At 42.5% G+C, this 25,972-nt stretch overlaps 1 protein-coding gene across 1 annotated transcript; it reads right to left on the reverse strand.

Annotated features, from left to right (window-relative positions):
• Positions 1-84: 84 nt before the first annotated feature.
• Positions 85-16,097, reverse strand: nr5a1b (nuclear receptor subfamily 5, group A, member 1b). Its single transcript, XM_030065299.1, has 6 exons — positions 15,996-16,097; positions 15,656-15,797; positions 12,293-12,942; positions 2,608-2,727; positions 1,254-1,401; positions 85-338 (listed from the first exon to the last, which is right to left on the reverse strand). The coding sequence occupies exons 1-6, from the start codon at positions 16,095-16,097 to the stop codon at positions 85-87; spliced, it is 1,416 nt and encodes a 471-aa protein (XP_029921159.1).
• Between the last annotated feature and the right edge of the window lie 9,875 nt (positions 16,098-25,972).

Below are 25,972 nucleotides of genomic sequence, written 5' to 3' on the forward strand. Positions count from 1 at the left end.
CAAAAGTCTATAATTGACGTTTCTGTACAAGCTGAAAAGCTCAGTTGCTTTATTTTAACATGTACACACAAACTGTCTGAGCCTTCACATGCAGGCAAGTTTGGCGTGCAGCATCTCGATGAGCAGGTTGTTGCAGGGCACCTCACCGCTGAGGTGCTTGCAGCACAGGTAGTCCTCAGCGAGGGTGCTCAGAGAGCGCAGCTCAGACAAACAGAGCAGCAGGTGACCAAATCTGTCCAGGTACTGAGGGTACGTGCACAGCGTGTACTCCAGCAGGGCTCCTTGAACCTGCTCCTGGACGCTCTCCACAAACGGCTGGCTTTCCAGAGGTTTCACATCTTAAGAGAAAGAGCATGTTTATTGTGTACTCTTGTTGATTCATGGTGAAATTAAACTGTTCCTCATTTGGCTGGTGGCAGGGCTCTGAGGAGGACACACCATGAGCTGAGACATCAGCCACTTCAGCAAAGAATAAAGTTTACGCCTGTCTTTACTGTTGTGATAACGTTTAATTAAGATTGCTCCTGTGACATAGAGTGTATGTCACAGGAGTCCAGTCTTAAGCTGATTAAGACTGGACAATTTTATAAATTAAAAAATATAAAGAAGAGAGTCAGACTTGTCTAAATCAGAAAAAGTGGTCTGTTGGAAAAATTATAATTGCCCATGCCCAACAAAAACAAAGCACTAAAACAAAGCAATTCTCACTATTAAAAGCAGCATGATGTGTCACCTTTAAATTAGTGTATCTTACAGAGATGTAGATTACACAAGGATCATTTTCAACTCTATTTGGCTTGAGACCTGGAAAATAAATCAATTCTGCAAACTGTCCAGTAATCCTTCATTTAATACTGCTTGGAACAAGGAGTTTCCTCCTTCTGACAAAACGGCTCCATTTATTATTAGGCAGCTGCACCCATCGGCCAGGTGGCTTACAGTGTTTTGAGTGGGACTATGCTTCATTGCGTGAGCTCACCTCTCCTATTTCATCTCCTATTTTTTCCCATTAAATGCTACTGTGGCTCTTATAAAAATTAATCTCAGTGATGTAACCGAATTCGTGCTTCACTAGTTAGTCGCAGAATAACGAAAATAGATCAAAACAGCACCAGAAATGTAATGAAAATCACCAGATCCTATTTTAAACAGTGTTAACAGGATTTTCCTTTAACAACTATGGACAAGCCCATGTGATCTATTTTTAGGTCTATTACTGATCATACATAATGTGCCATTGCCATGTCACTAACCTGGGTTGAAGAGAATGAGGAACTTAATACAGACAACCTCTTGGCGGTCTACTTGTAGGCCATGGAGCTTCTCCAGCAGCTCCTGTCCCCTCTGGACCAGGTGGGCCAAAGTGGGGTCCGCATAGGAGGCTACAGCCGACAGCTCCACCTGAACCAAGGAAAACCATCCTGATGTGAGAAACATGTTGGCTCTTGTGTTTTACCATGCAGGTCCAGTAGATGAACAACTTTGTAGCATTCTGTCTGGAGCTGTTTTAATGCGTCTTTGCTTAAATATGTACAAAAGATCACACCAATCTGCTGAACCCTGTGAAACCCAGGATCCTGTGAGCAGTAGTTGTTCTTTTTTCCTTAACAATTTTTGGGATATTTTGTGGTAATTTTTTCCTATAATATAATCAAAAATACATAATTAAAATAATTTGGTTTATTTTCTGATCTTTTTTGCAGGTTTTAACTTTGTACCCTGCTACTTTTCTGAGTGTTTCTTCTAAAGAAATCAATATAAATACATATGTTAACTCAATTTTAAAAAAATATGTGGGGGCTGTGGAAGGCAGGGCTCGAGACGCTGCCTGATCTGCGTAGAAGGTCTAGCGGCTCTGCATGTGAGTATATCCTTTTGCATCCTAAAAGTTTCATATTCTTCTAGCATATTTTCCACCCTTTCAGCAATGCAGCACTGAAACAAAGTAAAAAAAAAAAAAAAAAAAAAAAAAGGCATGTCCTGCACTGGCCTGGAACAGCCAGCTGGTCTTGTGAGATCAATTTAATTTGATTCACAAATCCAGAACTGAGAAACAGAGACAAGAGGACACCAACACAGATTTTTCTCATAAAAATGGTATGAATTGTAGAGCAACATACTTTCGCTGTAACAGTTGCCGCCATTTGTTTTGCTCCACTGTTGTGCCATATGATGTTTGTTTTATTGGACACTTAATTAATGATTGACAGATGGCTGATCCAGTCTCCTGCTATGGATTTTGCAAACACCCATTGCTTCCATTCCTTTTCCAAATGGTTTTCAATCTGAGAGTGCCAAGAGTGTTTCATGCAGTAAACAATGGTAATGAAATCACAGGATGGCTGCGCCAGGATAAATATCCATGTATGAGCATGGATATTAGCAGACTTGTCAGCCGTCATCTGAGTTCCTTCTCTGTCATCCCCTGTAAATTTAGCCTCTCAAAGCAACAGTGCCCCACATGATTGCACGATCATGCAGGGATGACACATGATCTCCTCCAGGCTGCCACCTGGCAGAGATAATAATAAGAAACTTGTGACCAAGGGAACATTCTTACTGACTGGACTATTTTTTCCATGTTATTGAGGCTCGAGGATCACTGACCTCCTGCCCGGTGACCAGGAGCACACTGCTCCTCTTGCCGTGCTGGACCTGCCTGAAGAGGATGTCCAGGACCAGCAGCTCACTCCAGCAGTTGTGAAGCAGTTTCATCTGGTCACTCACCTGGAAACGGAAACCAAAAGATGAGAGGAAAAATAAAAGATGAGTTTGTATCTAGCAGTTTTACCTTTAGTCTTGTGTCAAAAATTAAATATGAGAAGAAATAAAATAATATTTTAAGAGAAAGTGAAATAAACTCCTAAAACATGTCCACATGGGTTTCAAAGGATTTAGGCTTAATATACACACAATAACAGTGACACAAACCTGCTGATTTACCTTCAGGCAAAAATTAAAGTTTCTCATAAACGTTCCATCCCCATCACTTTTAATGTGATGGCTCCATCTTAAATATATTTTGTATATGTAAACAGAGATATTATTGCTACATGTGGGCAATGATACATGTTGTCAGTCACTTCCTGAACTCATTCTGATGTTAAAGATGAACACACATCTGTCTGAAAAAGAGACACAAAGACCTGGAAACAGGCCATTAACAAGTGTTGAAAAGAGTAAATAGTGTCCCTTCCAGTGTTAAAACATACATGTAATGTAAACAGGCGGCTAACCGACCTCACTGTCAACACGGATCACAACTGGCACGATGCATAGCCTACATGTGGGAACTATATTTTGTTGTGAGGGGGGCTGTGGCGAGCACTGTTTACAGAAGCAGAACACAGTTCACTCAAAGCCAATATAATACTAAGGCAGCCTATATAACTGGGGGAATTCCAGTGGTTATTCCAAAATGTTAGTGATTTTAATGCTATGTCCCTTGGGGCATGGTGCTTTTTCTTCCTGCACTATCAGCATTCATCTCTTGCAAAACCTCGTTCAGATGCATGTTTTAGATTATGATCCCATACTCAGGTTTCAAAGTGTTAGTTGAGCCTAAAAAAAGAAGAAAAAAGAATCTGATTCACTATAGTGCAATATATTGAGGAAGGCAGGCCGTAGTTGTCGTGCCTGATCTACTCAGTTGACTGACGGCTCTGTCTGAGGTTACTGGCTTTCTCTGCTGTGGTGTGTAAGTGTTGCTCTGATGTGTTGCTTTCACCTTCACACATCTCACAATACAGCCATGTGGGTCTACCAGTGAGTATCAGCAAGTAACAGCAAACAGTATGGGATTTAGCAGTAAAAACAATTCTAACTTCACTAGGACAGACTGTCATGGCACTCTCGTGACTTTAAGGGAACAGTGGAGCTCTCCTTGAACATACACCCCATTTACACCTGTTACTAAGATGCCAGAGATCTGTATCCAGATACATTATCTACAAAAGGGAAAACACATGTTAATGCAAGGCGTAAATGCAAGTCCTGACATTAGATCTGATCATCCTCTTTCTAAGCTCCTTGCCTGGTTTGTCTGTGAGGTTTGGCTGCTGTGCCTCTTGCGGTTTCTGAGGTCCAGATATTCTTATGGCAGTAGAGGAAGAAGAGAAAGAAGTAGAAGCAAAAGCAGGGTTCCAGCACTTCATGGTTAGACCTATATTGAAATTTTAAAAATATAAGCCCCCTACCTCTATTTGCATAAAATTGTACCTTGAACATTTGTAATATATACATCTTTTGCTGTAGATTTTTGTAGTTTAACTGTTAGATGGAATTTTTCTTTAGTTGTACTTGCACCTAGTAAGTCAATTCTGTATTGATTTAGTGTCTTTTAATATGTCAGCGCCAATTAACAACGTCAGATTACTCATGCATCCATTTCATTTGGTGGATTAAAATGATCCTGACTCTAACTTATCTTTCAAGCTGTTACTGTAGAACTCAGTTGTATATTACATTTAATTAGCTTGTTTCTGGCAGTACAGTGCAATAAAAACAATGTCAGTCTTTCAATCAATACTCTCAGTCCTGGTTCTACTAATGTGAGACTTTGCAGATGCACTTTATCCTGTCAGCATGTCTTCATCACGGTGAACACCTCTCAGCAACGAGGCACAAAACAAACAAGAGTGTGGTTGCTGCTACATATGAATTAATACTGTGTGTGTGGGTGTGCGTGTTTGTTCGTGTGCTTATGTTTGCAGCTGCATGTGCCCGTGCCGCATCTTTTTAGCTCACAGCAAGTCTGAAACTGCTATCTAACATGTATTTAATTTCTTTCACAGACTGATGTACTTGATCTTTCATAAAACTGATTTTTTTATGATAGATTTCCGGCTGTTGTGTACACGGAAAAAATAACAGTTCTAAAATGCTTCTTTCAAAGACTGCACAAGTCCATGAAGAACCATCAACTACTAAAGAGCCTCTTTATTTAGAAGCAGTACACAGTTCACTTGTTGGGGAAAAGAAAAATTTGAAAAAGGCTCCTGACTGAACCAACTGGGTTAGGGTTTAGATTCTGGATCTATTTTGAAAATGGTTCAGTGAGAATTTTTTTTGTTTGTTTGTTTTGTATTGTTTGTTTGTTTTTGTTTTTTTTTTTTTTTTGTTTTGTTTTGTTTTTGCTTGTTTAAGTTATTTGAAGAAGCATTTCACCATCACATAAAAGAACTTTTTAGATGTGTCTTTGAGGCACCTTTGAGGATTCTTTGAACAACCATTTAAAGAAATGGTTCCTTAAAGAGCCGTAGGTTGAAAGGTTCTTTGTGGAATCAGAAATGGTTCTCCTATAGCATCACTATTGGCACTTTTGGACCAAACAGTTCTGGAGACTCCCCTCCACTACTTCCATGTATCTTTTTTCCTGCTTCTTTGAAGAACCATTGCCGGTTCCTCAAACAACTGTTTTAGGGCTCTTTGAACCATTTAGAAAAATGGTTCTTTAAAGCACCATGATGTCAATTGCTTGCAGTGGATGCAGAAAATGTTCTCCTATGGCTCTCTCCTATCTCTCACATCACTCTGGAGAAACATTTTCAGTTCCTGTTGGCACCACCTTCATTTTTCTGTGTGTACTGAAACATGAATGTGGATGGATCTAAGAAAAGAACAACAGGAAGAAAACATGACTGCCAAGATGGCCTTGTAGCTGTGCACCTTCACAGAAAACAAACCCAATCCTATCAGTGGGTTGAACAGCCAGAGATCCATTAGCAGCATTTATCCATTTATCCCAAATCAAACCTAGAAGTGCCTGACTGATTTTGATTTTCTGACAGATTAGTCCGGGAGCCAAAGGGTGATTTTTGGCCAAACCTTGTTGCGTCGGTAAAAGTTTTTTTCTCAGCTGATTCTTGTAGCTTGGGGTCTCCTCTTAAGAATTCAAGAGGGTGCCGAGTGATATCCCTTGAGCATTTTTAGTTATTAACCCCTTAATGCCCGAAACACTAAAATCCCAGAAAAATAGAGATTTATGGTGTTTAATTCAAAATACTTGATCTAGATGCATCAAATATGCTTTCTACAATGCTTATACATTACAGTGGATATGTACAATGTATTTGATTTTAGATTAGGGCATTTTTAGATATTAACCCCTTCATGCCCAAAACACCGAAATACCATAAAATTAAGATTTATGACATTTTATGCACAATAATCAAGTCAAATAAAATAAATCTGCTTTCTACAATGTTTATTTAGTGAAACTGGTCATGTACAGTATATTTAATTTTAGATGAATACATATTAACCCTTTTAGGCCTTCTATCTTGAGCATCCTGAACCAAAACATCCAATTAACATTTCCCAGAAAAATAGGGTTTACCACTTTTCCTGCTATTTTAACTGACATGCTAGCGGGGAATCAGGTTTGTTTTCCAAACATTTCTACTGACTGGCTAGTAGGTGAGCTAAGCAGCAGGATGGTTTGTGGTTTCTTGTGTAAATTGTCTTAATTTACATAATGATCTAAAACCGAATTATAAGACTTTAGTCATGGTAACCTATTTCCCAGGTAGCATGGCATAATATAGCTAGACAATGGCAATAACAGCCAAATCCATTCAAGTGGGAGACTCCAAAGTTTATGACCTAAATGCTATTTATTCAAGGGTCATAGCACTCCTGCCTAGTGACCGTGATGTTCACGTGGAGGATGTCTTCAACTATGAGCTGGCACCAGTCCCAGCTGCCATGTTCACTGAGGATGGAATGCAAATTTGCAAGTCCACACTGAAGAACTCACTCCAGAGGCCTGTATCACAAAGCGGGATTAAGGTGTTAGCAAGATAACTTCAGGCTCAACTCCGGATTTTCTGTATCACAAAGCTGGTTAACCTCTCATTGGGATAGGAAACCTATCCCAAACCTGTCCTGAAAGCTAGCCTGCTCCGGGGCAGGCTAACTTTTAGGATAGGATTGAATCCTACATTAAGGCTGTAATCTCTTAGTGGACTGGTTGATTTGTTGGTCGATACGTTCTTGGTCGACCAAAATCTGATTGGTTGATTATTTACCGTGTTCATTTTATCAGGAGTAATGTGGGTGTTTTCAGAACACCCTGTTTCACAGGTAACAGTCTGTCTTCAGAACACCCCCCCTTGTTTTCACAGTTTTGGATTAGCCCAACCCACTGGCAGAGACAGATAGGTAGGCCCGTATGTTCTGAACTGAAGAAAAAATTAGGTCTGGTTTTCCGAATATTTGCTTAATTAAGAACGTTTAATGAACATTTAGTCCTCTACTATGTCAAAGACATCGTCAGTGTGGCAGCATTTTCCCAAAACAGATGGAAAAAAAGTCGAATGCAAACTTTGCAAACAACAGAAAAAAATGATATCACGCAGGACGTTGTCGGTTTTATTGCACCGGGCAATTCAGCCTCGCTCTGTGCGAGGACACGCACAGTGCAGGCTGGAATAATAGTGGAAGGTCCTGTCAATTATTATAACACATGACAAAAACGAATGTCTAAATTATGTTGCGTATACCTCAACAGTTCTTGTGCTGATGTCACTAGTTGACATAGTACTATTTTTGGAAATCATAGGCTATGATATTGCGTAGGTGCACGTGATGCAGCGCTGTCAGAGCCGACCGACTCCAGTGTGTTATTCAGTGCAAAATAATTAGGCCAAAAATACTAGTTGTTTATGTTTATTTATAATTCATTTAGGCGGACAAGGCTATCAGGTAGCCTACTGCCCAGTTAATTAATCTAAAATTAGGACTTTTGGTCGAAATTTCAGGACTTTAGTCGACCAAGATTTTCTTTGGTTGACTACAGCCCTATCCTACATAAAGCTGTCACCCTGCATATCAGCTGTTTGCCAAAACATGGCCTAAAGGATATTTGATAATTAAGTATTTTTATAGTATATTTATATTTTTTAGTATAATATGCTGCTCCTCCACCGTGAAATGCGCTGTGCATTTTTCCTTGCGCATTCACGGCTCTTGATGAGGCAAACCTGGATCGAATGAGCGAGTTGATAACCTGCGTCGTGATACGGCTTATGCATGATAATCTTGATTAGTGTAGCTGGATAGGTCTGAGCAATTCAAGGAAAACTGAGCTTGCTTCGTGATACAGGCCTCAGGTCAAAGTCTCCAAGAGGAATGCAGATGTCACTGTCATAAACATCACACAAAAAGTAAGGAAATTTGTGTTTGGTAGATTATTTCTTTGTTGTAACAATGCTTCTTGGCAATAAATCTTATACCGCTGGAAAGCCTGTTTATTCCCCTTTTTAAATGGTGCCACATTTGTAAGGAACATGCATTTGTGGGATGAGCAGCAGAGCTGAGTATGTGGGTTCTGGTACCCCCAGGTGCTGCCAATCAGGTGCCTGATTGGCAGCACCAACAGGCCGCGAAGTGGGCGTCCCAAGAACACCCAAGAGCAGACTGCATGCAGCCAATCTCTGGTCTTATAGGGCTGCCAGGACTGCCCCTCACCGTCAGGCCCGTTTGTGATGCATCTACCTCACTGGAAAAACAAGGCTTGTCATCATTGGAGGCAATCTCAATGCAGGGAGATATCAAGATGAGATTCTGTAACCAGCAGCAATCCTATATCTCCACAGTCTGGGACCAAACGCTATCCTCCAAGATGTCAACGCTCGCCCCCACAGAGCGGGTTTATCAGAGACTACCTCCAGAATTTGGGAGTGGAGAGGACGGAACGGCCTGCCAGCAGTCTTGACCTCAACCCCATTGAACACTTGTGGGATGAGCTTGGGCGTGCTGTTTGTGCCTGAGTGACCAACACAACCACGTTGGCTGACTTGTGACAAATGCTGGTTGAAGAATGGGATGGCGTCCCACAGCAGTGTGTGAGCAGCACGAGGAGGAGGTGCCAAACTGTTGTGGCTGTGTATGGTTCCTCCACACGCTACTGAGGCTCCTGTTTGTTAAATGAATAAATTGTTAAATTGCCAATACGGGCTCTAGTTTCCCGGCGCAGCGCGGGGTGGCGCAGTGAGGCGAACCCCGCGCAGGGCTAGTTTCGACCGGCGAAACGGGAGAGGCGGACAGTTTCCAAGTTTCACAGACCGAGATGCGCCGAGATGGGAGTGGCGGCGCAGCGGGGGGAGGTGCCGACAGATTCAGCTTGGCGCAGTGACAGTTTCGTGCCAAAAGGCTTCGCCGAGGTGCGCCAAAAGCTCGCCATCTGAAACCACGTCTACTTTCAGCGCAAGGCGGAGCGGAGCCGGCGCAGTGGAAGTTTGGCTGACTGGCGCACATCACCAAAACCTCACAATCAGCACAAATGGTGCCAATCTCCTTTGATCTGACATCAGTTGTGACGGGACAGTTGATATGGAGATACCGTATTGATCTGAATATAAGACGATATTTTTTCCATTGAAAATGCCCGGAAAAAACGCCCTCGTCTTATATTGGGGGTCTAAGCAAATACACATGTATTGTACTTGCATATGTTCTGTGCTTGAATACAGCACACTTTCCCCGCTCTGGCACGGTTGGAAGGGGTGTGCTCCAGCACGGTACGGGCGTTCATGCACGAGCACATGCACGGTCACGCAGCGCGCGAACGTGGATACAACGTAAATCATGCAACTTTCCTCCTGCCTCCGCAAAATCAATTAATGCGCAGCGCGATTACCAGCGAATGGCCACGTCGCGCAATCAATAATCAACCATGTTGTCTGTGTCGCTGTCCATGGTGCTGCTGCAACCGTGTATAAACAAAAGCTGATTAATGATGAAAGGTATATATGGCAGTCTGTGTGCGAGCGACCGAGGCACCAGCCGGTATCAGGTGGGCTGGCCGGTGTGCGCCGCCACCCGGTTGAATGTAGCAGCCAGCTGACATGCCGCTCCGGCTGTCAGTTGGACGCTCTCTGAAGTTACCTCCGAAACTGTCGAGGTAAATAAACATCCCTTAACCCTGGCCATGAGTGCAATGTGAGACGGTGGCGGTCTCAGAAAGAAGAGCTAAAAAATGCCCACAGCCAGAGAAGGGCTTTTTGTGGTCCACAAACTGGTCGATTCAACGAGATTGACAGGAGGGTGTGCGATTTTGTGAATGAGAAATGTAGTGAAGGACTGCCCGTTACGAGGGCTGTGATGCAGCAAAAAGCACTTGAAGCTGCCACAGAGCTCAACATAGCCCGCACTGAGTTTAAAGCTAGCATGGGCTGGTGTTGCAGAATGCAGTGGCGGATTTAAGAAATTTGGGGCCCAAGGCAAAGGCAGGCATGGGGCCCTCTGAGATGAGAGGACAACACACAAAACAGGGGCCCCGAGACACACATAATACGATAAGCATTCTGCTGGCATTTTAGCGAAAGTATTTTAATCAAAAACATAATTAATGTGCGCAAATAAGTAATAACTGTATTAACCATAAGTGTATGAGGAGTTTTATGGGGCCCTCAGGAACTTGGGGCCCTAGGCAACCGCCTAGTTTTGCCTAATGGTAAGTCCGCTCCTGGCAGAATGTCCATATAAAAAGTATTTTTCCAAAAAAGGGTCTTGAAAAAGAGGGGTCGTCTTAAAATCAGGGTCGTCTTTTATTCGGGTCAATACGGTATATGTATGTGCTGATTGTGATCGTAGCATTGAATAGTGTTTTTTTCGGTATTTATTGCATTGTTCATGTGTCTGACATTCCGGAAGCCTGCCTGTGAGGTTTTGGTGACGTGTCCGCACTGCTCGCCGGTCTCCGCTCCGCGCGGGTCTCCTGAGCTCCGCTCCGCCTGCGGCAATAGACCTCCTTGTCAGCTGTGTAAACTTTCATTACGCCTTCACGCAGCGCATTTTAAAGGCGAGGACAGGGGCTCATTTGATTGGTTAAATGTGAATCGGCTGTGTCAAACCCACTCCACGCCTTCTCTCCTCCCCTCCGCCGGTAGGAGGGACGGCGGAGTACTTGCGCCACCGAGAACGGCATGCCAAACTTGGAAAATCCACCTGGCCACACCCAGTTGGCGAAGCGCATCTGCGCTACGCCCCTGCCTCGCCAGGTCTGCGAAACTAGAGGCCTACGTCTTGTTTCTTCAAACCTCAATCATCCAATCCACCAAACACCAAACAAGAGTCAACGGCACAATCAGCTTTTTGGCTTTGGCAGAGGAGATTTGGCAAATTTTTCATGGGCGCAACCCACATCCTCAGCTCTGCTGCTCATCCCACAAATGCATGTTCCTCACAAATGTGGCACCATTTCAAAGGGAAATAAAGAGGCTTTCCAACAGTATAAGATTTATTGCCAAGAAGCATTGTTACAACAAAGAAATAATCTACCAAACACAAATTTCCTTACTTTTTGTGCGATGTTTAAATGGATCAGCCCTTCTTTGGACCTGTCATACAGTGACGTGTACCTCATCTTTGACAGATACTATCAATACAGTATCAAGTCAGTCACTAGAGATGTCAGGGAGATAGGGGTCAGCAAGCATAGCATTGCACAAACTCCATTCACACTGACCAAGGCACCCATACACACCACACTAACTAGGTTAGATAGGATTTAGATTGGGTTTATTTTATAAATAATGTCCTGTAAACTTGGTTCTCATCTCTGTCTGTGCTTCTGGGACCTCAGTCACATTTTGGCTGGGTTGTATCATTGGGCCACAATAGTAGATGTACATGCTGTACATGACAACTTCCATATAAACATAAAAAAAAAAAAAAAAAAAAATTACATAGCAGATTTGATGTATTTGACTTGATTATTGTGCATAAAATGTCATAAATCTTAATTTTATGGTATTTTGGTGTTTTGGGCATGAAGGGGTTAATATCTAAAAATGCCCCAATCTAAAATCAAATACATTGTACATATCCACTGTAATGTATAAGCATTGTAGAAAGCATATTTGATGCATCTAGATCAAGTATTTTGAATTAAACACCATAAATCTCTATTTTTCTGGGATTTTAGTGTTTCGGGCATTAAGGGGTTAATAACTAAAAATGCTCAAGGGATATCACTCGGCACCTTCTTGAATTCTTAAGAGGAGACCCCAAGCTACAAGAATCAGCTGAGAAAAAAACTTTTACCGACGCAACAAGGTCCACCCCCCCGGCTCCCGGACTAGATGACCGTTCAATGTCCATTCAGAAAAAGTTCCACTTGGTTGAACCAAGCAAGAGAGATAAGGACAGGAACATAACAGGAAACAAGGACACTGGAATAATAACACTGCATGATCTATAAACCTGGAGTGAGGAGGGGTAATGCTGCGTGCCCTTGTTGGATTCCAAGATTTACATTAACCAGAGGTTTGTATAAATTGGGTCTTACCTTAAGCTCTTTGAAGAAGATGCATCTGCGAGCCCATTCCACAATAGAGAAGAGCATCTGGTCAGCCATGCGGCACATGAAGCTGAAAGCAGTCGGCTTCCCCTGCTTCTCCCAGCTGCTCTGTTCCCGCTGGAGGTGGGCAGCAATGTTCCTCTGCATCTGAAGCTCATCTGGATCACAGCGCAGGAACTCCATCACTAGCTGAGGCATCCTGGGAACTTGTGGAGAAAAAGTTTCCTCCTGAAGCTCTTCTGAGTAGGCATGGTCCCCCAAAACAGAGGCTTGTGAACTCATATGGATGTCCGTGTGTTCTGACTTGATGGCCGGATTGGAGGAGGTGTACTGACGCTGGGTAGATATAGATGGGTTGGAGGGTGTTGATGTGCCCAGTGATGGCAGCCCGTAGCAGTTGTGGTTATAGTGTGTTGTGGGTACAAGTGTTGTTTGAATGATGGGAACTGGGTAGAGACCGGGGAAGCTGCCAGTAAAAGCAGAGTCTGTCTGATTTGAGGAGACAAGAGATGCGGCGGCCTCTGTTTTGAATCCATTTGCTCGCATCAAAGCCCTTTTCTGCTGCTTGAGGGCACGGTCACGCTTGTACATGGGGCCAAATTTGTTCCTGCCGCCTCGCATCCGATCTGCTCGAACAGCTGGCAAGAAAAGTTCAGGGAATTAGTGGTGTTTGTCTTACCTTCCAGGCATGGTGGCAAATAAAGTCTTTGGTCTGATCTGACCTTAAAATATATCACTTTAAGAGTTATGAATATAGTTTACTTGTAAGGTTTAAAACCAGCAATGCCTTCAACGGTGTGTGGATCACTGTGATAGACGGCTGGATACAGCAGTTATAGTTCCAACCATCTAACTTCTCCCTTTCAATTCCAAGACATGCATTTCAAATATTCATGATACACTGTGTAAATAACACAGCTGCAAGTTTGTTTGTTTTTTCACTTTGACAGAGCTAGGCTAAGGAATCTCATAGACTTCAAGTCTTTATGCTAAGGTAACATGAAATGCTATCCATAGGAACTGAACCACTGGACGTACAGAGGTGAAAATGGTATTGAACATCTTGTCTCAGTCTAGGTAAGTCAGAAAAAAGTAGTTTGCCAGAAATCTTGGAGTATTCCTTTAAGATGTGCTAATCAGTGAAATCTTCTGATGCAGTGTTTGTTTGGAATGAAAACCTGCAGACTCTCAGCCCTCTGTGGCACATCATTGCCTATCCCTGGCTTTTACAGTGTATATGCTTTGCAGCAAACCACTTTCTTAGTAGCATTGGTTCAACTTAATTGTAGAAGAATATTAAAAAGTAAGTAAGGCAAAGTTGGTTTAATGACTCTGCAGTTACTGAGACTGCTGACTCAGTAACTGCAGAGCTCCAAACCCCCTCTGGCATTAACATCAACACAAAAACTGTGCACCGGAAGTTTCATGGCATGGGCTTCCATGGCTGAGCAGCTGCATGCAAGCCTTACATCACCAAGCACAACGTGAAGGGCCTTGGCCTTGGCCCCTTAATTCCGGCGAAGGGAAATCTTGGAAATCTCTGCTTCCAACTTTGTGGGAGCAGTTTGGAAAGGCCCTTTTCTGTTCCACCATGACTGAGCCCCAGTGCACAAAGCAAGCTCCATAAAGGCATGGTTGGGTGAGTTTGGTGTGGAAGAACTTGATTGGCCCACACAGAGCCCTGACCTCAACCCCATCCAACACTTTTGGGATGAACTAGAACAGAGATTGTGAGACAGACCCACTTGTCCAACATCAGTGTCTGACCTCACAAATGCTCTTCTGGATGAAGGTACAAAACTTCCCACAGACACACAGACACACACTCCAAAATCTTGTAGAAAGCCTTCCTAAGAGAGTGGAAGCTGTTATAGCTGCACCAACTCCATATTAATGCCTATGGATCTAGAATGGGATGGTATCAAAGCTCATGTTGGTGTAATGGCCCAATTCTTTTGTCCATGTTGTGTGTATGCATACAGATAGAAAGAGCCCTAGCCTCTTCAGTTTGGTAGGCTATCAATATATTTTACGCAGAGCATGCATTTCGGTTTAATATAAATTTGTTGTTGACTATTTTGACTATTTTAACTTAGGCTTAACCTTTTTGCTTATACATCCATTTATTCCCAGTTCCCATTCCTGTAACTGCCTAATATATAATAGCTGTGCAGAAGCCCCTTAATGTTGAAGTAAATGCAGAGCCATGACCACAATTTAGGCATTAACAAACAATCAAACAAGAGAAACTCAGTAATTACATGTATTTTGTTAGTATTACAAGGCAGGAGGACAGCTTGATTTACAATGGCAAATGCAGTGGTTTTAGGCGACTTCAACCTGAATAATGATTGTTAACTAGGTTTTGTTTTTTCTTTCAATAATTATTTTATTTAGTATTTAATGTAGCAGAATCTTATTTCTTAAATCAAGTCTTTTTTTTTTTTTTTTTTTTTTTTTTTTTTTTTGGTGGTAGTGGAGTAATATGCCCTAACAAGGCACTTAAACAAAGGAGAAAATTTCTCATTATGAACTATAGTACTGGTTTATAGAAATTACCTAAACAAATATTAAAATTAACCTGAATCCTTAGTTGCATTAATGTGGTATCAAACAATAAAAGTCAGGCTACAACTATTAGCCTATGAAATATGGCCATTTTTATCTAACCTTTATTTGACTCTCAGTGAGATTAAAAATCCCTTTTCCCAAGACAGACCGGGCCACGAGTGCAGCGCAAAAGTTTGGACAACATGCAGAGATGGACCTTCAAACAAAACAGCTGGCGCAAATTTCTGGAAATAATAATATAAAAAAGTGACGCCCAACTTTTGAGAGAAAAGACAGTGATCGACGTAAAAAAAAAAAAAAAATCAGTATGTACTATGTTTTTTGTTCACATGTTCAACGGAAAAACAAAATTAAAAAAGTAAGATAAAAAAAAGTAAAGTACAGCAGTGAGTGAGCTCATTTTCTGATCCCTGCTATTTATGATTAAAGCAAAAGCTATTTACAATTTTGCTCTATGACACCTGTTTGAGAGTAGTTATTTATGAACTGTGCTGTACAGACACACGCAAAAAGAGTTGATTATTTATTATCTGACAAATTATTATGACAAATTATTCATTTTCTGTAAACGAGCAGCATTTTGTCTAGGCCTACTCATATTTTCATAAGTCACAGCCATCACCGTGTGGAAAAAGGCATTTCCCGATGTTTTTATTTTCATGTAGGCTAAGCGTTTCCTTCCAGCCAACCATCTGGCACAGTGTAAAATAATAACACTCTAAAACAATAACTATATTCCATTAAAAAAACAACAACAAAAAAAAACAAACTCCCTTTTACCTTCCAGTCGCATCCCAACGATGAGGCATTTCTGAAATCTGCAGGAGGGACACCGCTTCCTGTGGGTTTTATCGATTTTGCAATCCTGGTTTTCTGCGCAAATATATTTTTTGTTGTTTTGAACAGTTCTTTTGAAAAAACCCTGTGTGTTCAAGCAGAGGAGAACAATATTGCAATGTTAGGCTATGTGGTTTGAAATATATTGGTCCTTCGTCGAAACCAAGGATATCGAAAAGAGATTAAAATATTATAATTAAAAAAAAAAAAAAAAATGCAAATAATCCTACAGCAGAAAGTAATCCTAGACAACAGTTATTTTAAGGGGAAAATCCCTTCGTACCTTACAGCTTTCACAAGTCAATAACCCATAGTGGTACCCGGATACTTTATCTCCACAAACTGGACAGAGCTCCTCCAAATCCACTTCACATCTGTACTCCATTCCGGAAAAAACACCTGGAAAGAGCATAAAGGCCAGGCTGGATTCATTCAAAGAAATCTTAAAGTGTCAAATAAAATTCAATGGTATTCATATTAATTACATCAGAATATGCCAAGATAAGGCTAGGAGCGTTTCCTGGCCCAGAAAAGTAAGAACTGACAAAAACTGATCAATGAATAAATTACGACTTTATTCAACTTGTTTCTTTTTAATTTAACATTTTTGCGTGAATATTTGGGAAATTTTCTTGTAATATTCAGACTTCTGTCACACTTATTTTTTAATAATGCACACAATAATAATGCACACTTCAAAAAAATTGTTCCTTTTTTTTTTTTTTTTTTTTTTTTATTTTTATGTCCTTTCTTGCTAAGCTGCTCCTCACCCCCCACCCCGAAGAAAATCAAGTGATTTTGCTCAGTTTCCACAGGGTAAGAAGCTTATGACCGGCATGTCAGAGGGTTTAAAGAGTCCCATCAAAATTTCAAGCAAAGTGGATTGTGAGAAATAAAGTTCTGCCTGAACCTACAGCTACTTGTCTCTTGGGCTTAGAAGAAGCCTATACTTTTCTATTGTTGTGGAGAAATCCATAATAAATTTGCACACGTACATATGAATTGGTCTCTGTGGGAAAGCCGTAACACATACAGAGTGTGACTGAATGTCCTACCTGGATCAATGTTTTGGCCCTGTGGTGGATGCTGTAGTCCTCGGTGTCTGGTTGGATATGGATCCATACAAACTGGGAGTTACAGGCGCACATTAAACTCTTAGGGGTGTTGCTGCTGATGTGACAGGGACAGCAGCAGCAGCTGCTGGTGGTCTCCTTAACCTGTGTAGGAGGTGCAGACCAGGGGGCATGGGGGGCTGGAGCTGCACCAACCTGGGCATCAGCTGGGTGTGACAAGGTGTGTCACTCTCCATAACTTATCCTCACTGAGATCAATTTAAATCTTGTTATCATGGAGAGGAAAGGGAAAGAAAATCACTATCTTACTGGAAGCCATATACATAAAACACAGCAGAGAGGATGAATGCCCAAAGCCAGTAATTTGTTGATTTATGACTGGTGATTTGTCACCTGTTTGTCCCCCAAACAATAGACCCCACCAGCATGTAAACAATATATTTGCACTTAGTGCTTCAGTTCAGTCCTGCTACATCAGCCTCCAGTCAGCGTCGCAGCAGAGAGCTCAGAGTGCTCATGTTTTTACAGCACAGCCAGTGAATATATGCCAGTGACATTAATATATATGAGCCTTTTAGTAAGGCAGAGTTGACTATGGCCTGTAGATGAATCAGATGATGGGGTTGATTATTGTTATTGTACTTGAGCTTGTTATTATTGTTGTCCGTTGCTGTTGCTGTTGCTGTTGCTGCTGCTGTTGCTGTTGTTGTTTTTGTATATTGTTGTTGTTGCTGCTGCTGTTGTTGTTGTTTTGTTGCTGTTTCTGTTGTTCTTATGATGGTGATGATTATTACTGTTGTTGTTGCAATCATTATTATTGTTGTCGTGGGTGTTGATGATGATGACAATAATATTAGTAGTAGTAGCACTAGTAGTAGTAGTTACAGTCGTTAACTACTACTACTACTACAGTCGTTAGTGGGTTTTGGGGTTTTACAGCTTTTATACAGTCTTCAATCAATGATTGGGTCAGCCACTCCCCAAAGCATCACACCAGCTTGTGGTGCAGGAGATATATGTGGAGATATGTGGTGAATATTCACACATTTGGTTTTAATAATACACACGTAATGAATTGTGAACAGAGTGCTGACGTGTTCATTCAGAAAAGCATTTAAGATTCATTTTGTAGTACTAACAATCATTTTGTAGTACTGCTCAAAGTGGAGCAGCTCCTAGTAAAACAGATAGGCACAGAAATGTACATTTTGCAGTAAATCACAAACACATTTTGCACCACCAGTAGGCCACTTTATTGTATAAGGAGTGATAGAGCGCCCTCTAGTGCTGCTCATGCCCAGAGGAGGCAGGTGATGAGGAGGTGAAAGAGATGCGACAAAAAGAAGTAAACCTGCCAATGGAATATGAGTTTTCCAAAATCAAGGGAAAAGTAATAGCAAAACATAATGAAAGCACATTGAACCACCTGAGCAGTAGCAGTGAGATATTTCAGCATCCGTGAAGGTGTTGTGTGTGTGAATTTGTTATTCCAGAGTGTTTCAGTGAGGGACATTTTATCAGACTTCATAAACTCCCTCTACCTCCCCTCAGAGTCTCAGTGTGTGTGTGTGTGTGTGTGTGTGTGTGTGTGTGTGTGTGTGTGTGTGTATGTGTGTGTGTGTGTGTGTGTGTGTGTGTGTGTGTGTGTGTGTGTGTGTGTGTGTGTGTGTGTGCAGGGTCGAACTGGGAGACTTTTTCAGGCCATGAATCAGTCATAATCAGGCCTCATAATCTTCCTCATGAAGCTCATCGAGAGAATGCCAAGAGTGTGCAAAGCAGTAATCAGAGCAAAGGGTGGCTATTTTGAAGAATCTCAAATATAAAACATGTTTTGAGTTATTTCACACTTTTTTGTTTACTACATAATTCCATGTGTGTTCATTCATAGTTTTGATTCCTTCAGTGAGAATCTACAATGTAAATAGTCATGAAAATAAAGAAAAAACATTGAATGAGAAGGTGTGTCCAAACCTTTGACTGGAAGTGTATATTCGCATACATGCAGGCACGTGCTACTTATACAAGGATACAAGGATACAAGGAAGTTTATTTGTCATTATACAACAGGTTGAATAATGAAATTAAAGTGTGGTTCCCTCTTGATTGATTAATTGATTGTATAGAAAATAAAATTATTATAGGTTTCATAGTTATGTTTACTGTTTTCCATAGCCTGTGCAAGAAGAATCGCTTGCTGCCGATTGTTGCAATGGACACCAGCTTACACATATCCGCTGACATATAGGTTGCTCACTGCAAGGAAGACATGCTTCTGCTTAGGACCTAAATTATGTGATTTTTGTTATTTGTTATTATTTTGTTATTACGAAACTGGCACACATGAGGACCGACCCAGGAAAGGAAGACCAAGAGTCACCTCTGCTTCTGAGGACAAGTTCATCCGAGTCACCAGCCTCAGAAATCACAAGTTAACAGCAGCTCAGATCAGAGACCAGATAAATGCCACACAGAGTTCTAGCAGCAGACCCATCTCTAGAACAACTGTTAAGAGGAGACTGCGCCAATCAGGCCTTCATGGTCAAATAGCTGCTAGGAAACCACTGCTAAGGAGAGGCAACAAGCAGAAGAGATTTGTTTGGACCAAGAAACACAAGGAATGGACATTAGACCAGTGGAAATCTGTGCTTTGGTCTGATGAGTCCAAATTTGAAATCTCTGGCTCCAATCCGTTGTGTCTTTGTGAGACGCAGAAAAGGTGAACGGATGGATTCCACATGCCTGGTTCCCACTGTGAAGCATGGAGGAGGAGGTGTGATGGTGTGGGGGTGTTTTGCTGGTGACACTGTTGGGGATTTATTCAAAATTGAAGGCACACTGAACCAGCATGGCTACCACAGCATCCTGCAGCGACATGCCATCCCATCCGGTTGGCATTTAGTTGGAACATCATTTATTTTTCAACAGGACAATGACCCCAAACACACCTCCAGGCTGTGTAAGGGCTATTTGACCAAGAAGGAGAGTGATGGAGTGCTGCAGCAGATGACCTGGCCTCCACAGTCACCGGACCTGAACCCAGTCGAGATGGTTTGGGGTGAGCTGGACCGCAGAGTGAAGGCAAAGGGGCCAACAAGTGCTAAACACCTCTGGGAACTCCTTCAAGACTGTTGGAAAACCATTTCAGGTGACTACCTCTTGAAGCTCATGGAGAGAATGCCAAGAGTGTGCAAAGCAGTAATCAGAGCAAAGGGTGGCTATTTTGAAGAAACTAGAATATAAAACATGTTTTCAGTTATTTCACCTTTTTTTGTTACATAACTCCATGTGTTCATTCATAGTTTTGATTCCTTCAGTTAGAATCTACAATGTAAATAGTCATGAAAATAAAGAAAACACATTGAATGAGAAGGTGTGTCCAAACTTTTGGCCTGTACTGCACATATAAGTGATAACATGTAGTAATGTGTATACCTGTTACAAACCAATAGTCCCAAACCCAGTCCTCAAGGACCCCCTGTCCTGCAGGTTTTTGTTTAAGCTCTACTCTTTCACACCTGATCCATTTAAGGGCTTCATGCTGATTGGCTGAAACAGATCTACCTGAGGAGCGTGTGCCTGAAGGTTTGTGGACCTTAATTGGGTCAGGTGTGCAAGAGCTGAAACCAAAACCTGAAGGGAGTCCTTGAGGACTGGGTTGGGGACAACTGTTATAGACCGTGAAGCAGAGAGACAATATCTGGTTTAATTAATATCTGGTTCCTTTACATGGAATCAATTCACATAAATCAAACAAAAGTCAACTAATATGGACTGACTGCAGTGCAGCAGTGCAGCACTGCATTTATTTTTTTCATGAGAAATTTAGTCTTCCTCTGTGTCCTTGGGCAGACAGCAGCAGTAGAAGAAGTTTCGCAGCCAACAGCGGAAGCGTTGGAGTCTTGATCTCTTGGTCTTTTTGACCTCTAAAAAGTCAAAGAACAAAGAGCAAAGTCAGTGCCTGAACTCTTCTTGATGGAAGTAACCATCAGCTACAGAGTGAACGGGCCTGATGACTCAGACACAAGTCAGAGAGGAGAACTCCTACCTGATGTGGTGTCGGGGGAGAGCTCAAGCTCCTCGCTGTCAGCCAGACAGATGCTCAAGTCCTCCTGCCCTGCAGTGATGGCAGCAGCTTCAGCAGGGAGGGTCAGAGGCTCCAGAGGAGCTGAAGCTCCAGAGGACTCCATCTCTGTGGTGCTCTCCTCCAGGCTGGGTGCCTCACTCAAAACTCCTTCACTGGCAGTGGAGTTGTCAGTGTTTGGAAAGTCCAGCTCTGGGATGAAGGTTTTGTTCTCAGTGTCCTCCTTCAGGCTGGGCTTCTGACTCAAACCACCATCACTGTAGTCCATCTCTGTGGTGGATGTGGTGGCATCAGCTGCATCACTGGTGGTGGAGTTGTCTATCTTTGTGACGGCTGTAGTTTTCTCAAAGTCCGGTTCCTTGTTCAAACCTACGTTGTGGGAGGTGGTGGAATTGTAAGCAACATCCTCTGCAGCTGGCAGGGAGGAATAATGTAGTTCCACCTAAAGCAGGAGAGAAAATGTTTTAATTAAATTGTCAATTAAAAGATATTTTTTATACTTATAGTGTCCTTTACTGCTACTCTGTGATATATGTGAGCAGGTCCTCTTACCTCTGTGTTCATCAATTCATCTGCGTGTTTTAGGGGCTCAAACATTATAGAAATTTCCCCCACTGCTGTGTCAACGATGGTGTGGAGTACATTTGAGCTGAAACCATTTAGCTCCTGCACCAGAACGTCGGGGATGTAATTTTGTCTAATTTTCTCCTGAATGGAGAGAGCCTTTTCATCCCGGATGGAGCGGGAGAATGGGACCTGAAGCTCCATGGAGGGCAGGGTGGAGCTGAGCTGGTCCAGAACGGCTTTTGTTACGCCTACAGTCAGGGGGCTGAGCTGCAGGGACGGCATGGTGAAAGAGAGGCTCGGTGGATGCAGCCAGAAGCCCTGCACCACTTTGGGGACCACCTCCATCACCACTTCCTGGGGGCCGAGGAGGCGGGAGCCGGGTTTCTGCTGCTTCTCCACCAGGCTGCTCATGGCTTCTGCAGCCAGCCGCCGGATGTGAGGCTCTCTGCAGGATACACACATTTGAAATAAGTTGCAATACATTTCATTGTGTCACACAGACATCACCTCATGCTGTCACTGTGTAGTTGAAGTGCTAAATGTGACTTACTGATAACAGCGACTGTCAGCTCCTGGTGAATTGAGCTCCATGCGGGCTTCAAATTCAATGTCCCTCATTTTCATGCAGAGGTTCACCTGCCATGTCTGAAACACAAATGAAATTCATCATTCAGATTTGAGCATTTTACAGGATAAACCTAACATTATGTGATCATTTACTCCAAACCTGTCATGATAATGTCTTACCAGCATGAGGACAGGCTGAACGATCTCTGCATCATGGTCCTCAAGTGCAAACCTCCACAAGCTTCAAACAGAAAACAAACAGAAAGGTTTTCTTTACTTTAGCTCTTTTGCCCGCTCATTAGAAACACAATAGGTCAACATGAGCAGAGTTGATGACAGATGGAGTGGTGGACTGTGTGTATGTCTCACCGCTCCCTGAGGGTCTTCTTGCCCCGCTCCACCAGCCACTCGGTCATGTCTTCAGCCGTCAGCTGAGACAGGAGCTGGTTTCTCTGCTGAAGCCTCAGCATCTCCACCATCAGTTTTCTCTACAAGAAAATACAAGAAATCAGAGGGTTTACACACAAGTATGAGAGACACTTGACTGAAATTATAAAGTGTTTTATTTTTTGGTGTGAGCCTGAAAACAAAGAGTGGCTCTTACCTGTGAGAGATAATATTTTTTCTCCCAGCAGATCTCTATGGCCTGTCTGTAGACTGGGGCATTGAACAGTTCCTTAAAAGGAAACAAGGTAATATTGTCAGTAATTATTTTTTACTCAGTGATTTAACTACAGTACAAAATATCTACAATTTAACTGCAAAACAAAAACCATCCTCACATACCTCAATGGGCCTGTAGATGGCCCTGCCTTCGATCCAGTGCTGGGATGTTGCAGCTTCAGCAGGGAGGCTCAGAGGCTCCAGAGAAGCTGAAGCACCAGAGGACTCCATCTCGGGGGTGGATGTGGTGTCCTCCTCCTGGCCGGGCTCCTGGCTTGAACCTCCATCATGGGAGGAATCATCCAGTGCCATCTAGAAAGAAGACAAGCTGTTTTCATTTTTGGAGAATGAAACTAAGATTTTTTTTTTGTTTTTACTTTACAGAGTCTCATGCTGTTACTCTATGATTCATGTGAGCAGGTCTTCTTACCTCTGTGGTCATCAACACTTCTGATATTTCTGCATGCCTCGAGGGCTCAAACATGGCAGAAATTTCCCCCGCTGTGGTGGCAACAATGCTCTTCAGCACATTTGAGCTGAAGCGGTTTAGCTCCTGCACCAGAACATCAGGGATGAAGCTCTGTCTAATTTTCTCCTGAATGGAGAGAGCCTTTTGGTCCCGGATGGAGCGGGAGAATGGGACCTGAAGCTCCATGGAGGGCAGGGTGGAGCTGAGCTGGTCCAGAACGGCTTTTGTCACGCCTACAGTCAGGGGGCTGAGCTGCAGGGACGGCATGGTGAAAGAGAGGCTCGGTGGATGCAGCCAGAAGCCCTGCACCACTTTGGGGACCACCTCCATCACCACCTCCTGGGGGCCGAGGAGGCGGGAGCCGGGCTCCTGCTGCTTCTCCACCAGGCTGCTCATGGCTTCTGCAGCCAGCCGCCGGATGTGAGGCTCTCTGCAGGATACACACATTTGAAATAAGTTAAAATGCATTTCACTGTGTCACACAGACATCACCTCATGCTGTCACTGTGTAGTTGAAGTGCTAAATGTGACTTACTGATAACAGCGACTGTCAGCTCCTGGTGAATTGAGCTCCATGCGGGCTTCAAATTCAATGTCCCTCATTTTCATGCAGAGGTTCACCTGCCATGTCTGAAACATAATGAGATTCATCATTCAGATATGAGCATTTTACAGGATAAGCCTAACATTATGTGATCATTTACTGCAAACTTATCATGATAATGTCTTACCAGCATGAGGACAGGCTGAACGATCTCTGCATCATGGTCCTCAAGTGCGAACCTCCACAAGCTTCAAATAGAAAACAAACAGAAAGGTTCTCTTTACTTTTGCTCTATTACCTGCTCATTAGAAACACAATAAGTCAACATGAGCAGAGTTGATGACAGATGGAGTGGTGGACTGTGTGTATGTCTCACCGCTCCCTGAGGGTCTTCTTGCCCCGCTCCACCAGCCACTCGGTCATGTCTTCAGCCGTCAGCTGAGACAGGAGCTGGTTTCGCTGCTGAAGCCTCAGCATCTCCACCATCAGTTTTCTCTACAAGAAATACAAGAAATCAGAGGGTTTACACAGAAGGATGAGAGACACTTGACTGAAATTACAAAGTGTTTTATTTTTTGGTGTGAGCCTGAAAACAAAAAGTGGTTCTTACCTGTGAGAGATAATATTTTTTCTCCCAGCAGATCTCTATGGCCTGTCTGTAGACTGGGGCATTGAACAGTTCCTTATAAAGGAAATCAGGGTGAAATCATCAGTGAAATCATTAGTAATTACTGTTTACTCCATGTTTTAACTACAGTACAAAATATCTACATTTTAACTGCAACACAAAGTCCTCACATACCTCAATGGGCCTATAGATGGCCCTGCCTTCTATCCAGTCCATGGTTGTGGTTTTGCTGCAGGACAATTCAAATGGACAGCAACAACAAAAACAAATCAATATCCAACAAAATGATCATAACTGCAGAGCAGTCAAAAGAGCAGCCAAACGCGGTCGATCAGTAAGGCACAAGTGAAACAGTGAAGTTTTCTGTGCGTTGCCATAGGAGACAGAACGGAGCTGTTGTTGAGTCACAGGCAGTAGAACTCGGCTCTTTATGACACAGATTCTGTTTGGTTCTGCTGCTCAGGTTGAGATCAGCAGAGAAAATGTCTGGGCAACCTGAGCAACAGAGATCAAGTAGGAATCACAGAGCAAAGTCTTTTTACCACACAACATGTTAGCAGATGTTTACAGCTGTGTTTTGACTTGGCCAGTGTGTTGGCAGGCTTTTAACTGTGATACACTGTGGCAGGTTAACATTAAACTGAATAGATGTATGCTGTTTTGTATTCGTTTTCCAGTTTGTTTGTTTGTTTTTAAGTCAGTCATCAGTCATGTCCTACCTCCAGTATTGTGCTTAAATCACAACCACACAGAGAACTATTTTTCAGGCCTAGCACAGCAATATATTCTAGACTGGCCAACTGTGGTTCCTTTTTCTTTGAGCAGTCATTGGCAGAAACAATATTATTTGCAATTTAAAAAAAAAAAAAAATCCTACATAGATTCTCCATTTTCTTATTCTTGATGTTCTGCTAAAAAATTACAAGCAAAGCAGGGAGAGGCAGTCCATTGTGATTTCTGCTTCATGTGCACCAGTCCAACTACAAATCAGCTTAGTTTTTGTGTTGTTTCCATCCTGTGTTGTTTCCAGTATAATATATATATTTTATATATTAACACTGCCTAATAATTTGATTCTTAAACATTCTGTATTTTCTGCTTTACATCCCCATGCCAGTTTGCCCACTAATCTGTTACACAAATGCTTCATAATAAGATCATAATATAAGGAATGATAAGATGCAGGACGATGCCGACAACAAGGGGACTCACGCTCCCCCAAGATAGTGTTGAAATTCTCTTACATTTTGCATCACACTTAGTAGCTTCAGTTGTCTGTCACTTGTAGCAGACATGGGCAGCTGGTGGCCCACCATCCTTCATGCTGTGGCCTCCAGGGGAGTTTCCCTGCTTGTGAGAGAAATGACTGACCTCAACTGTCATTTCCCTTAAAGCTGCTGCTCTCATTTTGGCCACTAGGAGGAACCCATGTAGCTTGATGGTAGTACCTGCAAGTCAGCCTCAACCAGCGTGTTTATCTAATGAGGTCAAAGGTCATAGCACACCACTTACCCCAATAAAAGTTGCCCATTTTTATCCTCGGGTCACTGAGGTAAAAATCCCTATTTTCTCTCATTTTTTTCATTTCCTTTACCTCGCCCTTTGTCACCCCTCATTTACCTGATTAAGTTCACCTGTTCACTCCTTATCTACGGGCTGCACTCTCTC

This window comes from Myripristis murdjan, chromosome 12 (assembly GCF_902150065.1).
Source record: "Myripristis murdjan chromosome 12, fMyrMur1.1, whole genome shotgun sequence".
NCBI classification, from domain to species: domain Eukaryota; kingdom Metazoa; phylum Chordata; class Actinopteri; order Holocentriformes; family Holocentridae; genus Myripristis; species Myripristis murdjan.